The 18,964-nt window shown below is 39.7% G+C and overlaps 2 protein-coding genes across 4 annotated transcripts in view; one reads left to right on the forward strand and one right to left on the reverse strand.

Annotated features, from left to right (window-relative positions):
• The window catches only part of TFB1M (transcription factor B1, mitochondrial), a 72,089-nt gene that overhangs the window by 14,100 nt on the left and 39,025 nt on the right, over window positions 1-18,964 (reverse strand). The window lies entirely within an intron of this gene.
• CLDN20 (claudin 20) lies at window positions 3,976-8,412 on the forward strand. The gene is made up of 2 exons (XM_032836421.1): window positions 3,976-4,538; window positions 7,567-8,412. Exon 2 carries the CDS (start codon window positions 7,634-7,636, stop codon window positions 8,291-8,293), a length of 660 nt encoding a protein of 219 aa, XP_032692312.1. The 5' UTR covers window positions 3,976-4,538; window positions 7,567-7,633; the 3' UTR covers window positions 8,294-8,412.

The following is an 18,964-nucleotide window of genomic DNA, read 5'->3' on the forward strand; positions in this document are numbered from 1 at the left end:
TCTGGAGGCAGATGATCCTCCTCCCGGGTCCAGTGTCAGAAGGTCACCAGTAGCCTAATGCTGTGTCACTGCGCCTACGTCACTCCCCTCCCTTCAGCTCATCATACATTTTATTCTCTCCCACCATCATCATCATCAGAGTGAGTGCAGGACAGGAAGGTATTTGAGACCACACATAACTTCCATTACAGTGTAACTGTGGCTCAGTGTTCTACTTTATCATTAGTTATTCTTCTCTACTGTGCCCGATTCATAAATTAAACTAGGTACGGATATATAGAAAAAAACAAAGTGTATAGAGGGCTCAGTCCTATCTGCACTCGCAGGCATTCACTGGGGTCTCAGAACATCTCCCCTGGTAAAGGTGGAGGGGTGGGGAGTACTCTGCAGAAACACATTCCGGACTGATAAAAATCAACACTGACGATGGCCTCTCAGACATCTGAGAACATACGTAAACTAAAGAATATTCATCTTCATTTTTTTTTTTTTTTCCAGAGAGAGAATGTGAACACACATGCAAGGTTGGGGAGAGGGCAGAGGGAGATGCAGAGAGAATCTTAAGGAGGCTCCATGCCCAGTGTGAAGCCTGATGTGCTCAATCTCATGACCTTAAGATCATAACCTGAGCTGAAGTCAAGAGTCAGACATTAACCGACTGAGCCACCCAGGTGTCCCCTGAATTAACATTTTTAACAAAGTCCTCACTATAACCAACTAATCTATAACCTACCAATTATAAAAGTTAATTGTCTCTAGACTAGCCTAAAGCATTACTTTAAAATGACCATAAAGATGAAGGAAAATAACGAACTGATCATTCTCTCAGCTGATACTATAAATTTCCTAAGACTGGGTCAGAAGAGAACATTATTTTAAGACTAAGTCATTCATTTTAAATTTGTGGGACTAGAATAGGTGACTACTTTAACCTTACTCTACATGTTCATTATTTTTATTTTTTTAAAGATTTTATTTCTTTATTATTTGACAGAGAGAAAGTGAGCACAAGTAGGGGAGCAGCAGACTCCCTGCTGAGAGGGAGCCCAATGTGGGGCTTGATCCTGGGACTCTGGGATCACGACCAGAGCTGAAGGCAGACGCTTAAACCAACTGAGCCACCTAGGTGCCCCTGTACATTCATTATTTTTAAAGCTAAACAGAAGGCAAATAAGAGAAGACACGGTTTTTTAAAAATCAGAACCTCAGCTTTCCACTGGCATTAAGTGGGCAGCATTTTAAACATACTGTGAGTGGGCATCATCCCAGACCAATGACGTAAGAGCCATGGGGCCCCGGCCTGGGCCTCAGGCTTTTTGAAAGCCAGATGATGTTATGTGTGGGCAGGAGTGAGGAACCTATGTCTGGTGAACAAGCTCATACAAAAGTATGTATTGTTATGATTTCTAAAATTTTCTGTTAAATTATTAGGTCTTTCATAGAAAAGAGAAAAGCCTGTCTGAATTTCAGATTATCATTACTCAGAAAAACACACTAAGGAAATCACACGTGATTTTTTTCTTTAAAATAGCTACATGAAAACATTTTGAAGAAAATAGATGGGCTGCTGAGTCACGGGGCCAGCTGCTCTGCAGTCGGTCATGGACTCTGCATGGGAAGTGTTTCATGTAAAGCCACAGAGATGTTAGGGTTATGTTTTTTGCAGTTATCCGGACTACCACAGAAAGAAATGACTCGTTATAATAAGACTTAGAAATACATTCTTTTCAGGGCACCTGGGTGGCTCTGTCGGTTAAGTGTCTGACTCTTGGCGTTAGCTCGCGTCATGATCTCCGGGTCAAGAGATCGAGTCCTGTATCCGGCTCCATGCCCCACATGGAACCTGATGAAGATTCTCTTTCCCTCTCCTTCTGCCCTTCTCTGCCCTGCTTGTGCTCTCTATCTAAAGAAAAGAAAAAGAAAAAAAGAAATACATCTTTTCTAAGTAGAGGCAGGGAAGTGCTATGAGTGTATAAGGGCTTCAAAAATCACAATATCCTGGGCCTGGATCCCATTCCTGCTACTTACTCATTTCACAACCTTAGTCCAGGCACTTCTCCGGAGCTCAGTTTCTCACATGTAAAATGAGGATCCCTATTATTTCCCAGGCTTGCCCTGAGAATCAAGTAGCACAGTGCCTCAAATGGTACCCAGCATATAGGAAGCAATTTTATAAACAGTACATATTATTATTAGGCCAAAATGACAAAAACCCAAGAGTTACAAAATGACTTAAAATTGCAGTCTCCTTTAGAAAGGACAAAATTATACTTTTAATCATACAAAGTTAATGTATAGTTTCATGTTATTTTATATGCTCAAAATCAGTATCTGAGTGCATTCAACAAGCACCTGTTGTACCCCTCCCATGTGCCTGCACCATTCCTGACACAGGAGACTCAGTAACGAACAAGTCATACAGGAGTCCTTGCCCTCACGGGGTTCCTCAGCCACCGAGTTAGCAGCAGTGGGGCTCAGAGGTGGTAGGATTCTTGATCTATTTTGAAGTTTAGAACAAAATGATTTGGGTATCGGGTATGGAATCAAGGAGGTTTTTAATATCTGGGACCTGCCAAATCAAAGGAGGAGTTCGCCATGAATGGACGTGGGAAAATGAGAACGGGTGTGGGGAAGGTCAGGAGTTCACCTTGTCCAGGACGGGTCTGCCACGTCTATCAGTGACGCCACACTGGCCGCTGGATATAGAACTCGGGTGTGCGGGGGCAGAGGGCCTGGGAAGAGGCAGAAACTAAGGTAAAGCTAAGATTTATCTACAAAAATCTTCGGACTTAAAAAAGATTTAATTCTCTTTAATGTACACGGTGGAAGCGGATGAGGTCAGTGAGTTAGATGTCTCTAGCAACCTCTACTTTTCCATCTCCTTTTTTTATACAAGGCATTCTACCTTGATTAAAGGTCTGTGATTTATGGAAGTTATTTGCATTCGGAAGTCCGCTCTTCTGAAAGAGGCTGTTAATATTTTATTGGGTAAGTGTTCGCACCAAGCAAGAGAATGATCACAAATGTTTTGAAAACAGAAATGAGGCCTCCTTACTCTGGAGGCCAGAGCTGGGAGCAGGCTGGCGCTTCCACCTGCCATCAGGAAGCCTCGGCACAGGTGAATCTGTACTGACCGCAATGGAAAGCAAAGCAAGGCGAGGCACTAAAGGGATCTGGCGGGTTTCTTCTGCTACGGAAGAAACAACAATGCTGTTTCTGTTAGTGCCTGAAATTCAACTCTACTTCGTCCAGGATTTACACAAAGAATTGTTTAAATATGTCCATGAAAGAAAAGTTTATATATTAAAATCTTAACACTATGGCTAAAAAATCCACAGGCTTTAGATTTCTAAGAGAAGAAAATACATAGCTAAATGCCAGACTTAGAAAAGATGAAAACAAAGCAACAAAAACCAAAAAAAAAAAAAAAAAAAAATGTAGAAAAAAATCCAGATAATTGAAATGTGTATTTTTTTCACTGCTTTTAAAGAAATGGCTGAGATCTAATATGGCTATCAACATTTGGAAAATTAAAAAAAAATCCAATTTAAAATTATCTTCTTTGTAGTGGCTATGAATTTATAGCTTGTAGAATTAAAATTAATGAAGAAAAAGAATATGCAAACCCAAAATAGAGGGACATGAAATACGTCTGTATCTTTATTCATGGTACTAGGACCTCAATATTTCATTCCCCTGTTTCACTTAATATGCTCCCTCACATCATTTTGATGTAATTTCCTCACAACATTATCTAGAAGTTCTATTTTATTAAGTTACATTTCAGAATAACAGAAGGAATAACAGAAGAAATTTAAGGACTCGCCCACCCCCCCAAAACACTTGTAGGTTTACTGGTCAGACTGTCGTCAGCAGTTGTTGTTTTTTCTTTTTCCTTTTATTTAAAAAAAAAAGTATATATATTTTAAAAACTTCTGAATTTTTTTTTCAAAGTTACCGATTTTGTGACTTGATTTCAAGCAAGTCACAAGCACTCGAATAAAAAGACAGTCTCAACTATCACTTGCAAAGCACAATCTAGTTAAAAATATTTCAGACCACATTCTTTAATTGGGGACATAAAAGAATAAAAGAGATCTTCCAACACAGATAAAAATTCAAAGATAAATTATAACTGTGGATTAAAACATAGTATTAAAGGAAAAGAAAGCCTTTTTTGTGAGCACCCAAATAATTCCTCCTCTGTATACAATGACACAAAAGCATTTTCAGCTTTCAGGTTTCGACAAATCCTGTTGTAACAACAACTCCCTCCCTTCCCCGCCTCTCCTTTCTTAATTCTCCCACAGCTCAAAAAATGAGATGGAGAACCTGGTATTTATCTTCCAGCACCATCAGCAGTTTCTACCTCAGATTTCCATGTTGCTCTTTATCTGCAAGTTAACTTGTTGGAGCTTCGTCACTAATACTCGGAAGCTGGGAGATGAGCCTCACATGTGTGGCTTCTCCTCCTCAGACACTTTCACTGGAAGACACTGACAGAGGGGAGTTAAGACACTGACGGCTCCTGACAAAAGGTACGGAAAATGAGAAGCTTCAGGGATGCTCAGAAACATAGAGACCTTTAAGTATCGTGTAGCCTGGATTTTAAGTTGTAAATCTGTATTTTAAATGTTCGTTTTGTTATGAATAAATCTTGCCTGGAAAACTGACTTTACATCTTAATGAAATCCACTCCAGATTTTCTGCTGGCAAAGAGCTGATAAAAATTATCATTTGTGGGTTCTGTATGTGGAACGTTCTGGAACCACGGGAGCCTTCTCTATTTAGTACTAAGTTTGTACCTGCGACCCCACTGCTCCTGTTTACTTTCACAGCATTTCACCACCGCCGCCACCAGTGAAACAAAGTGTGCTTTTATTCTGTACCAGACAGAAATTTGAGAGAACAGGCCACAAACTGTATCATACTTGCGGCTGGAGAAGGAAAAAAAAAAGAAAGAAAAGAAAAAAGACTTCATAGCAATATGGCTAACATGCCAGTACATTTTTACAAAGGAACAGAATAGTGACCTTCATTGTAGAGAACAAATTCTTTCTGCGTAAGTTCTCTGCAGAAGAAAGCATTTAAAATCCAATATTCAACAGCAAGCGAGCACTCTGCTAGCTGAATGCAATGTCATATTGTTTACACTGATTGTGGCTGTCTGTAATTTATCACTGCCAGTACTTGTTAATTAAGATGAACAAGCTGTCTGCAAGCCTGAATTACACTGAAATTTATGAAATGTATTGGTTAATGGGAAGAAAAAGGTTATAATTGGGAAGCTGAGCACAGACAGATCAACACATAAAGGTTACTCAACCAAAGTAAAAATAGAGAAATGAGATGCTCTTAGAGAATGGGAACAGCAATCTCGACACCGAGGAAACCCTAAGCTGAAAATGGTCTGGGAAGGCAGTAATTTAATGAACTGGCTGGAGTGTGAGACGTTAAAACCCAAACCTGAAAACAGCTATTATAAAACTACCAACGTCTTTCATTTTCTTCTAGAATCTTTAACTTCTGTTCTATTTTGGTCTCAGATACGAAAAGAAATGTGGAAAACAGAAAGAAATGAACCGTATGGTTCCACACAAAGCCTAACTACTCTGATGTGTGTTTAAGTCTGATATTTAATTTGAAATTTCAGGAAAACACTTCCCTAAAATTGTCACATTTTAAGACTGCGAACAAAAATAGAACAAAGGAATTTCGACAGCCCAGGATTTAACTTCTTAGAAAAGCAGCGTTCTAATAACTCTGTGAAGTATGTACTCTTAATACCGGAGCAGATTAGTATTACTTCAGGTATTACACAGAAGCCCAGCATCAGCCTCCTTGGGCGAGTGTGAGGCTGAGCCATGCGTCCTATTACTACCCTCTCAAGTGCTTTTCTTTCTAGATGGGACAGGGAATGAACGCAGTTGACAGTCAATGGTACTTTCTGCCTCCAGATGCAGCATTTTTCTCTGCTCCCGGGGAGCACACGGAGAGGCTCTCACCGGGGTATACCGGGGTAACGGTGGGGAGAGATGGGGAGAGGCAGGAAAAGCAGGATACTGCTGCTGAGACCTCTGTGACACAGGGTGATTTACTGCCTCAGTGTCCTTCCTAATCGGAAAAAATGATGATGCAAAAAGTTATATCTGCAGTTTATTTCAGCTCTAAGATTCTATGTAGATCAGCTCAATGAAGGAAGAGAAAAATTTCAAATGCCATTAAATATCAATTGTCACATGACATAAAATAAACATACTAATAACAGAGTCCATTTTAATTTGTGGAATACTTCTATGTGTTAGATATTGTTCTAGGCCCTTAAAATGCATTTAACTTTTGATATATATACAATAATCCTCCCCCTTTTCCAGAAGAGGATACTGAGGCACAGAGAGGTTCTGGAAAGCTAAGAGTTGACCCAAGTGTTTTGGATTCAGAGTCCATACTGCCTTTTGTGAAATATACATGAACTGTGGTAGAACCACAATGTCTTAATATATCATTCAAAAATTAATGCAGAAACACAAAAAAGCTGTTATTACTGTATTTCAGAAACCACTGTATTTCTTCCAAGGCAGGAAGTGCTTGCCAGATTAAAGCATAGCCAAGTCACAAATTCAGTGCTATCTTTTCTCTCCTTGAAAAGAAAAAAAAAAAGGAAGAAAAAAAAGAAAAAAAAAGTTAAATTATTTTTGGTATCCTTTCACATACAACTAATGATGTGGTTATTTCTGGCCTGTAATTTCAAGATTCAGTGTCACTACTTCTGAGTCCGTGAGGATAACCGGTTTCCCAGCAGACGATTTCATTTGGGTCAGGGAATGATTCTGGTCCCAATTAGACAGGATCTCACATTCTCATGAGCAGGAGACAGAGGCTTAATTGTTCCAGTTTTGGGTATCCTGTACCTGATGTGAAATGAGTGTTAACCTAGATAAGGATTTTGTAAAAGTTTATTAACTGGAAATCAGGGATAATCATGCCTATGGCTTTACCTTCTCTCTGAGAATTTCCTTTCCTCCTTAAACAGTTCACTTGGGTCATATATCTGGCACATGGTGGGTGCTTAATTTTTTTTTTTTTTTAATAAAACCATCTTTTTGAATACTTGAAACTTTTCCACTATGTATTTAGAAATCATTTTTAAGAACTGGGCTTAAACACTGTTTCTAATTAAAATACTCCATAGGTAATAAGGAAGAGAGAGTTTTAAAAACCTCTAATGCTATTAAAATTCTTATTAGATCCTCCAGCTGGAATCTGAAATGTCAGAATTTCCTAAGGCACACTGCCCACGTTATAGACAACTTCAGCAAAGTTTAAGTTTTAAAAAGAACAAGTGGACAGCTCTTTCCTTTATGCCATGTATCAAGCACCGCCCATCCTCTGGCACTCAGGACAATGGTGGCCTCTGAGGGCCTAGTGTGAGCTTTTCTCCTGGGCGACCACGTCCTCATCTACTGTGGGGTCTATTCAAATGTGTTCTTTGCTCCCCCTGGACGTGGAAATGGAAGCCCTTTGTTTATGCTTTCTTTCAATCCTGATTTTGTCTTCTTTTCCTAGCCTTTGTCACTTGGTTCTCTGCCACAGAGAGAAAGCTACAATCCTGATCAAAGATAAAGGTGACGTCATGGTGTCAGCTGGGCTGCAGCTCCTTGCTTTCGTCCTGGCCTTATCCGGAGTGTCTGGAGTACTCACAGCCACTCTGCTGCCTAACTGGAAGGTGAACGTGGACTCGGGCTCCAACATCATAACGGCCATCGTGCAGCTGCAAGGGCTGTGGACGGACTGCACATGGTACAGCACCGGGATGTTCAGCTGCACCCTGAAGTACTCCATTCTGTCCCTCCCCGTCCACGTGCAGGCCGCACGGGCCACCATGGTCCTGGCATGTGTTCTGTCTGCTTTGGGGATCTGCGCTTCTACAGTAGGTATGAAATGCACTCGCCTAGGAGGGGACAGAGAAACAAAGAGTCACGCTTCTTTTGCTGGCGGAGTCTGTTTCATGTCTGCGGGGGTCTCTGGTTTGATTCCAACAGTGTGGTACACGAAGGAGATTGTAGCAAACTTTCTGGATCTGACAGTTCCAGAAAGCAACAAACATGAACCTGGAGGAGCCGTCTATATTGGATTCATTTCGGCCATACTACTCTTGATCTCTGGCATGATTTTCTGCACTTCCTGCATTGAAAAGAATCCAGAAGCTTGGCTCTATCCACCCAAGCAGCAGCACATCTCCACCACACAACCAGAGGGCAATTCAGCATACAACCTGAAAGATTATGTGTAAATAGCTGAATGAGCATGGACTTTTAGATGCCTGCTGTGACTTCTGTCTTTTTGCTTTAGAGAAAAAAATCTAAATGAGGTCACTTAAAATGCCGACAAACTATTATGTACAATTGTTTATCTGTTTTAAGATTATTTTTCCATTACTATTTTCATGTTTTATCGAGAGGTGTATAATTAACTGATATATAAAGCCATTAACTGATGGCTTTTTTCCCCCTTTTAAGATAAACTGTTGATGTATCTTCTGGGTTGTTACTGATTGGATCTTATAAAAGAACTAAACTGCCAAATATACAAAAAAGCACCTTTCTCTGGTGTTGATCTAGGGTACCATCTGCTTTTGGTGTCTGTCTGCAATACCACAGTGACTTGCTTCTGTTTTCAAGCCCCACTGTTTGAACCTAAGGGAAAGAGGAGATGTCCGCCTGTCTTCAATGCTGCCCAAACCAGCCTCCCTGAGTTCCCACCTACTATGACCCTCCTGCTTCTTTTTTCATTTTAGAAACATCATGTATATGTGTGAGAGCCAACAATAGGACATTGAAAGTTGGTAAATGCTACCATAGCAAAGCAAAACCAAACCAAACTAAACACACACTGAAATCTCTGGGACTTGAAAGCCTTAGGTACAAAGTAAGTGAGAATGACAATAGTTTGAGAGCGTGCAACAACTGCCACTTCCGCTGCTAGCAAGAGGATGTTCCAGATAAAGTCCATTTATCCTACAACAATTCAGATCCCTCCAATCCCCTCTCATTGGTTACTATTTGGATGACAGAAGTTACTTTTAAGTTGTCATTTTTGTTCTTAAGTTTGATTCATGTTAGCAGAACATTGCTGTTCTCTAATAAATGAATTGCTTCAGTTAGTTAATAGAAAAACAAAGTATAAAGAATGTTTTTTAAAAATATAAGTTAAATTAAGAGATGTAATTCAAATAACAAGAAAATAAAAACTGGATTTTCTAATGTGCAGTGGGGACAATAAACACTGTTTCTAGTAATTCAGAAAGTTTAAACTTAGTCATTGTTCACCATATAATGGTAAAGAGAAAAAAAGGACTATTTCTTTGTACTTTAGTAACTCAGGAAGTGGCAAGAAAATCTTTTATGTGAGTACATATTTTTCATTTGTGCCTATAGAAGTAGAGACTAAAGTATTTTATACTTAGTTTATGCATTTCTCTTCTGCAACAATGTCATTAGCTATTAACAGAATAGCTAAGTGAAAAGGTACTATTTCATTTGGGAATTAGGAAAAGACTTATTTAAACAAGTTGAAATGATCATTTAAAGTATGGATTCCTGGGACACGTGCGTGGCTCAGCCAGTTAATCAGCTTCCATTGGCTCAGGTCATGTTCCCAGGGTTCTGGGTCTGAGTCCCACATCAGGCTCCTTGCTCAGCGGGGAGACTGCTTCTCCCTCTGCCTGCTGCTCCTCTTGCTTGTGCTTTCTCGCTCTGACGAATAAATAAAATCTTTAAAAAAAAATTGATTCCCTTAGGAATAAAAATGTTTTCTAAACAAATGTCATACTAAAAATACCTGATAAAAAGAATAGTTTTATGCAAATTAATGTGACAGGATTGCTATGACACCTATATGGCTTTCTCATTTGGCTTAATGTGACTGGCTTCATTCGCAGTTTACGTATCCTATAGTCCTATGCTAAAAGTTTAGTGAATATATCCTATGAAATATATACATTAAAAAATAATTTTTACTTAGCTCTGGAATATTTTCTTAAAGAGATGCAAGAATGTCTTGAACTCCAGAAAAGCACCCATTTCATACATGTAACAGCCTAATTCTATCCAGACCGGACATATCAATGATAACGTGTCTTGGAATCCCTTTATCCCTATGAGATCCCCCCTGCTGTGCTGCTCCACACGGAATCCTCCCACACTCACCCTGTGCCTGCCTAAGCTCTGACATCCTTCAGGGTCAGTGGGCTCTCCTTTGTGAACACAATCCTGACTCCTGAAGAAGTTTGCTGTTTCCATCTCTGTACTCTCACAGAATGCTCTATCACAAATTACTAGTTTACACGATTGCACTTCCAACTAGACTGGGAGACAAGAGTTTTTTTTTTTTAACCATTGTATTCTCAGTAACTTGCAAAAGTGCTTACAAGGGCAGGCCAGTCCTATTTCAGTCCTTCATGTACGTACACTGACTGGTTTAAACCCCACAAAGACTCTAGGTGGCAGGTACTATTCTTAGTACCTAGGGGGAACTGACGTAGAGAAAAATATCACTACCTAACTTGCCCAAGGTCTTCAGCTAATAAACGGAGAGATGGCATTCAACCTGAGGGAACCTGGCTCTGGAGTCAGAGCAGGTGAGTACAACGTCACACAGGGCACAAGTCTACACAGTACATATTACTGAATCTAAGTCTTGGGTTTGCCCATGTGAAAATGAGGATAAAATAGCACCTACTCACAAAGGGGCTGTGAGGATTCAATGAGACGATATGCACACAGCATGCGTGGGGGCATAAGCACGCAATGGACGCTGCCCAGTGGTTCCTGGTCTAACCTAGTGGTTTCCAACTGGGGGTGGGTCGAGCCAGCAGAGGACATGTGGCAGCACCTGGAGACATTTCTGGTTGTCACAACTGGGGTAATGGTATTGGAATATAGTGGGCGGGGGGCAGAAATGCTATTAAATATCGTATAGTGCACAAGACAGCCCAGGCAAACAAAGAATTTTCTGGCCGAAAATGTCAATAGTGATAAGGTTGAGAAGCTCTGGTCTAACGTATTTGAATATACTTAAACATTCATTTTTTCTTTCTTTTTTTTAAAATAAGAAGTTACCAAAACAAAACCAAAAGAAGAAAACACCAGAAAGCCCCAGAATATCATGCTTGTTTTACGTAGGACCAGACATTCGTGCAGATGAAGTGTGTGTGTGTGTGTGTGTGTGTGTGTGTGTGTGTGTGTGTCTCTGACTGAAGAATCAGCTAACAGTTCCGGCAAAAATGTAGACACAGGTTAAGTCAGGGGAACTGGGTATAGGAATGGATAGACTTAAGAGCAACGTAAGTGATATCAGAAGGTGGTAACTAGTGATTCACTGTGCAAGTAACGGTGAAAGGGGTACCCTGAGATACCCCCCCACCCCCTCTGGAATACCTGCCCGACGTGGGCAGGTGAGATCATTGTCAGCACACTACACGCACACATACAGGCAGGAGCAGCCTGGGGTACGTAGACAGAGGTTCAATTCTGGAGTTATTGTGTTCTCATTACAGTCCTTTTATTACCATATTTTTAGCTACATGGCTTTACCATAAATTAACTTTATTGACTTTTGAGGATTTCTATCCTAGCCTACAATCTTGCAGAACCTGTTGTATATCTCTTCATCACCTCCAATAACTTTTTTATTCACTTCATTGCACTTGGTACATACATAAAGTTATCACCTGCAAAAATGCAACTTTGTTCCTTTCTTCCTTGGATTTAGAGTATTTCTTGTTTATTCTTGAGTAGTTATTAAAATATAACTAGTATTAAGGTAAATTTTAATAGTAAGTATTCTGTTTCTATTCAACACTTACTTGGTTTTTAAAAAAGACTGGTAATTTTCTACTTATAAAACTGGTTTTAGTTTACACATTTTTATTTTAGATTTGCCCACTTTCAAAAAGAATTTGAGGTTACTTAGAATAAAATTTCTGGCATAGTAAGTACAAAGAACATGATAAAGGTGAAAGACTAAAGTTAAAAAGAAAAGAAAGAAAAAATGCTATTAAATAATCCTTGCTAAAGGCTACCAAAGGATTTAAACATGAAACAGTCTAGAACTTCTAAGCAACCAAAGCACAAAAAACCACACAAAAAAATCTGACGGCTCCGTCTATGGGTGGGGGCCCACCAAGGCCACTCTGGGCTTTCCCCAAGCTCCCACTGGGCTGCACAACCATCCCCAGCTGCTGTGAGTGCATGGTGCTAACGGCTCACAGATCTGGAACTGCCTCCCTTGGTAGGTTAGGGAACCATTGCTTCTAGGAGGTGGCCAGAGCCAAAGACTGGCCACACAGGTATACAACAGGCTGCTTCCTTGACTGACTCTGTGGCACAATTTGTGCCCCAGAGCTCCCCTTCTCCCTGCCACCCTATAACCCGGTGGAATCAGGCTGAAGGAAGTCTCTAGGCAGAACAATATTCCTGGCTTAGCTTTTCCCCCTTTGCTTTATCCTGCTTCCCACACCACTCTTCTGAGAGCACTCAAGACACCACTTTCACAAAAATTCTTACCACAATCTCTGAATCCACAATACCAGACCTAACACAGAAGAATATTACTTAAGCAGAAGAACATTAAGTCTTCTGACCTTATGTCCAAAGGATTCTCAAACACAGGATAACATACAACAGAAATATCCTCAATATCAGATTCTGAAAAACACAAAGGCACGGCTTTCTTACGTGAATCCACCCATTTTACTAAGCTCGAGATTATTTCACAGAGAAGTCAAGGCCTTGAGGGTTGTCAGCAAGGATAGCTGAAAGCTTCTGAAATGTGATCCTCAAAGGTCAGGTGTGGATGCCTCAGTCCTGACCTTTTCTTTATAATGTCATGGGTGTATCATCATTAATTCATCTAAAATTGTATTGACAGTATGTTTAAATCTGTACCATGTTTAGGGATAACTTGATCCATATGCAGTACTCCTAATATGCAAAATTAGATATAAACTATATGAAGCTCTTAAAAATTAAAATCTATACAACTATATCAAAATATACCAACTTAGTCCATAAATATTTGCTTATCATCATAATAGCTACCGTCCGCTAACTGCCTCCAAATGCTAGATACTCCCATTACTTCACATCGATTATCTCTATTTTTCAAAACAAACCTTCAAGGGTGACAATACTGCCCCAATTCAGGTATTAAAGTTCAGCCTATTAACCTAACCAAGTTCTCATAATTAGGAACATTTGAATTCCAGTAGGTCTAGCTTCCTTTAAAGTACTGCCAGTTCTTCCACTAAAGAGTGTACCGCTCCTATCATGCTAACCGAAAGAGCCTGTTGCAATTCTCCTTTTATACTGACTTACCTAGTGGGTCCAACTACAGTATAGTGATGAGACCTAAAGCCTATCCATTCTGTTGGAAGTATTTCCTACAGAAATAAAAATAAAAAAGATTTATTTTATTTGAGAGAGAAAGAGAGCACACAGTAGGGAGTGGCAGGGGGAGAGTAAGATTTATATTCCCAAGCAGAATCTGTGCTCAGCATGGAGCCTGACCCAGGGCTCGATCTCCCAACTCTGAGATAAGGACCCTGAGATCATGATCTCCTGAGATGACGACCTGAGCCAAAACCAAGAGGCGGATGCCTAATTGACTGCGCTACCCAGGTGCCCCTGTTGGAAGTATGTTAGGTTATGAGCCCCATGACCACAATTTTAAAAAAGAGAAAAATAACACAGAATTTTGAGGTTCTAGCTAACAGCTTAGTAGTCCTCAAACTTGAGTAACGTGAAGAACAGCTTCATCAGTAGATCAGTAAAAAATTACTGCAGAACCCCAGAAATATGTGGATTCTCAGAAGACTAGAGATGTCAGCTTGAAACTAGTGTTATTTGCTCATGGAAGCAGTTTTTAGTCATGAATTTGCACTGCAAAAGAAGTATTTTGTCTTGTCATTGGTAAAATAACTCAAAAGTGAAATGGAAATACAAAACTTCAAAATTCTAACTTAAACTCTATATACTACAAACTCTAGGAGATTAAGGCACTCTAGAGTAAGCCAACGGATATACTTTTATGACTCTAAGAGGTTGCATTTTCTGTAGACATAGAAGAATTTGGGGTTCAAATTTTGGTATAGTACTGGGGACAGCACTAGAGAAGTTAATGAAAGTAACGAGTTTAGTAAGAATTTAGGTCGACTAGCCAGGAGAGGATTGTTACAGTTCCATGGAAGTAAAAGTTCTGCTATTAAAGCTTGATTATAAATTAGTCTAAAGACCAGTAAAGAGAGGGGATTACAGATTCTCACAGGAAAAAGCCTAAGTGATTATAAATAGGTTCTTGAAATACCACAAAAGCAGTGCTCGTATCTAATTCTCAGGATTGGTTGAGAATAAGAACTGAATTTTAGTAAGTTTCTTTGAGCATCTATAGAGAAGTAACCTCCCTCTCTCAATTCCCCAATGAACTTGCCTGTACTTCTGAGCATATTTTACTTGTATTGTGGTTAGGGTGTTTATGACTTTCTCCCCTTGTGTTCATAAAATTTTAGCCAAAGGGACAGCCTTATAGTGTTATTTTATCTTCTCTATAAAATTCTTCCCCTTTCTTACTTAAGAAAATAAAACCTTTAAAAACTTGGTCAATACAATTATCAGTCAAATATTTTCTGGCTTTCCTCAGAGTATTCCTGATCTGCTCTAATATGGTAAAACTACTTCAGAGCAGCAGAGAATTCTTTTAGAACCAAAATTTAATCATTTGATTTACTGTTTTGCTTTATTATAATACATTCTCTCTCCCTGATAACTGTGCTCCTAGATTACAAATAAATTCCCTGCATGTAGTATTTACAACATGATAAAAAGCATGTAAAGAAAATCGCTGTGAATATTTAATTTGCCAAAAAGCAAACATCCCTCAGGAAAGTGAACCAAAAATATAGCTAGCATTTTTCCAAATAATAAGTATTTTCATGAGGCCTTAATTCTAGAGGATAGAACATTTAATCAACTAACTACATGTGTATCTTATCCCAAAATCAAAGATAAGGTTGGCAACAACCTCTAAACACCATCAAATGACCTCAAGTAGGTAATGAAAACAAAGAGAAACTTTCCACTAAAAATATTCCAAATTCCAACGTAAGAAACCCTTGGTAAAATTTAAATAGCTTAAAGACTCTGGATTATGGTAATAACCCTAACTATAAAAGCCTGGAAGTTAAGATCTTGGTATATTTGCTTTTGACACTATTCAAAATGTTATATTCACACATATGTGCATTACAAGAAAAAAGCAAGCTAATATGGTCAGTTTTCTTCATTACAATGGCCACCTTAGTTCTAGGACAGAAAATACCTGAAAGCACAAATATTTTTAAATCTGATGATGGCCTACAAGACATCTCCAGTCATTGAATTCAGTCTAGGATCTAACAGAGTCTATTATTTTGGAAGAAGTCGTTTAAAATGTCTGAAACCTGGAGATGCTAAAGGGAGGTGGTACTGATGAGTTCTCTGAGCCTGACTCAGAAAAAGCTGAAAACTGTTATGTAAGTGGAAAATGGACTGAATTCCTATAGTCACCCAAAAGCTCAGCTAGTTGTGGTGGACAACATGGCAGAGGAAGTGGAAGGTGGTAGCAGAGAATATGCGGACTTCGTAGACCATGCTTTAAGACGTACAAGCAGATCTAACACTACCATTTGGGACCCCATTCTAAATATATAATCTGATTCTATCTAACTCTAAAAGCCACATTATACAGTTTTTTTTTTTTTTCATGCTATTTATTTTCCTTAATAAATCTCAAGTAACATAAGGGAAACTTTACATGACTCTATTCTGGAGAATTTCAGTAAGCAAGAAGGCATCTGTTCCTCACAGCTGTAAACTCCCTGAAGGCAGGCTCCATGTCAGACTGGATTCCCCCCTAGTTCCCTCTACCTAAGCCCAGGCCTTTACATGCAATAGCTACTCAATACACATCTGACAAACAAACAAACAAAAATCTTATATGTCTGGTAGTGACTCATTCAGTAGTAGTTATGCTAAGACAGACACCACTGTATTGATTTTTATTTTTGGCAGAGAAACTTTGTAATTAACACTCTTCTGTAATTAGCATATAATAGTAACAGCCTAGTTTAATATCCAACTATTTTTCACAGATGATTAATCACAAGTAATACTTCTATAAAGTGGGAAAAAAGTGGGAAAAGGAGGACTGGAAGAAGATGGTGGATTAGGAGGATCCTGAGCTCACCTCCTCCCATGCACACACCAAGAGCTACATCTGGGCAACTACCTCTAAAAATGACCAGAAGACCAGCAGGACAGACCTTCCAGTCTATCACAGAGAGGCTGCCACACTGGAAAGGGGAGGAGGATCATAGATACAGTTGGGAACCAAACCCCCAGTGAGACTAAGCACAAGGAGAGGGACAACACAAGCACAGAGAAGTGAGAGGACTGGATCCAACAACGAGCAATGGGAAGACAAGTAGCCATTATAATTGGCTTTGAAAACCAGGGAGGCTTAACTTAACAGTACTTTAAAAATCAGGGGGATTAATTCCAGGAGAGCAAGAGGGACAGGAAACTGAGTCCCCACCCTTAAAAAGCCAGCATAATAAATAACTCCATCCAAGACACAATACAAAACCAGCAGTATGAGAAGTGACTATGACATACATGAAGAAGGTTTACTTACTAATCTCAAAATTTGCACTAACAGGGCAGGGATCTTTAGAAGATCTCTCAGAAAACAAAAGTGCTGGCAGGCAACATTTCTCTTCCTCTCTCTCAGCCTAGGTTAGCTGGATGTTTCTGGGAACTGGCACTAACACTCTCCACCTGTCTAGCTAGCACAGCACACCCCTCCCCCATGATCACCTGTAGACCGGCCCCATCTAACCTGCCTGTTTTGGCAGGCGTCCCTCCAGAGTGGCTCTTGCCCTGCCATCTACTGCGAACAGCCCTGGCAGGGAGTGGGACCACTCCAGAGTGACTTCTGCCCTGGGGAGAGGGAGAGCTAACTCCACACAGCAGTGTGTCCAGTTCCAGTAGTTGAGAATTTTAGCTGGCTACACAGGGACAAAGTCCTGCCATTCACCGTGTCCACAGCTGTGGCAGAGGCGGCCCGCAAACACCTAGTCTGACTGTTTCCCTTGCCCACCTACAAGCCCACATTGTCTTCAGACAGTGCAAGGACTCAATGCAAGGATTCAACCTTGTCCAGTGCACCCAGAGCATGCAAAATGGGTCACTGCAGCTGACTAGGCTGAAGACAAATGTGGCTCAGTCACAATAGTAGGGCACATGCAGTCTGTACGGGAGACCTCCCTGGAGCACCTGCTTCTTGTGACCAGGGCATCACAGGACTTCTCCTACACTAGGCCATGACCTTCAAGACCAGGAGACTTGGCTGACCTCCCCTACTCAAAATAAATAAATAAATAAACAAACAGAAAGCTAGACAAAAATGAAGAGAAAGGAATATGTCCCAAATGAAAGAACAGGATGAAATCACAACAGAAGAGCTAAATGAAATGAGGATAAGCAAAATGCCTGATAAAAAATAAGAGGAATGCTCATAAAGATATTGGACTTGAGAAAAAAAAAATGGGTGAATCCACTAAGAACTGCATCAGAGAGAGAGAGAGAAAATACAAAACGGAACCAGTCAGAGATGGAGAATTCAGTAACTGAAATAAAAAGACATAACAGAGGGAATCAGTAGAGGATTAGGGGAGGCAGAAGAGTGGATCAGTGATCCAGAAAACAGTAATGGAAAGCAATCAAGCTGAACAGCAGAAAGAAAAAAGAGCAAAAAATGAGAATAGGTAAAGGGATCTCAGTAACATCAAGTGTAGTAACATTTGCATTATACAGATGCTAGGAGGAGAAAATATAAAAAGGAAGTAAACTTGTTTGTGAAGAAGTAAGAGCTGAAGCCTTCCCTAATCTGGGAAAGTAGGTATCTAAATCAGACAGCATAGAAAGCCCCAACAAGATTAACCCAAGAAGGTCCACACCAAGGCACAAAGTAATTAAAATGTAAAAAAGTAATAATAGAGAATGCTAAAAGTAGCATTTAAAAAAAAAAAAAAAAGTTACATACAAAGGAAACCTCATAAAGCTATCAGCTGATTTTTCAGCAAAAACTTTGCAGGCCAGAGGGAGTGGCATGATACCTTCAAAGCACTGAAAGGAAAAACAACAGCAACACCCCAAACCTCCAAAAAACCCAGGCAATCAGAATACTCTACTCAGCAGGGTTATTATTCAGAATTGAAGGTTAGATAAAGAGTTTCTTAGACAAACAAATATTAAAGGAGATCATCACCACTGAAAAAGACTTAAAAGAAGTGTTAAAAGGGACTTGAGTGGAAAGAAAAGGTCATAACTAGAAGAAAATTATGAAAGAAAAAGCCTTCAGAGATGAAAGCAAACTTCTGATAAATCTAGTAGATTAAATCACTTATGGGGCACCTGGGTGGCTCAGTGGGTTAAGCCTCTGCCTTTGGCTCAGGTCATGATCTCAGGGTCCTGGGATTGAGTCCCACATTGGGCTCTCTGCTCAGCCAGGAGCCTGCTTCCCCCTCTCTCTGCCTGCATCTCTGCCTATTTATGATCTCTCTCCCTCTGTCATATAAAGAAATAAAATCTTTAAAAATATATATTACTTATTAAGCCAGTATGGAGGTTAAAGCACAAAAGTAGTAAAATCAATTGTATCTACAAAACTCAGCCAAGGGATTTTGCTTTTTATAAAATAAAAAGATGTAAAATATGGTATCAAATATATAAAATATGGAGGGAAAATAAAAATTTAGTGCTTTTAGAATGTGTTCAACCCTAAGACATCAACTTAATACAGACCACTATACAATAAGGTGATATATACTAGTCTGTTAGTAACCCAAAATCAAAACCTGTAATAAATA

Source organism: Lontra canadensis, unplaced genomic scaffold (assembly GCF_010015895.1).
Source record: "Lontra canadensis isolate GAN:19392208 unplaced genomic scaffold, GSC_riverotter_1.0 scaffold92, whole genome shotgun sequence".
Classification (NCBI taxonomy): Eukaryota; Metazoa; Chordata; class Mammalia; order Carnivora; family Mustelidae; genus Lontra; species Lontra canadensis.

Excerpts from the sequence above, each read along its gene's own strand:
- CLDN20 (XM_032836421.1), top strand. The coding sequence starts at position 7,634 with ATGGTGTCAGCTGGGCTGCAGCTCCTTGCTTTCGTCCTGGCCTTATCC.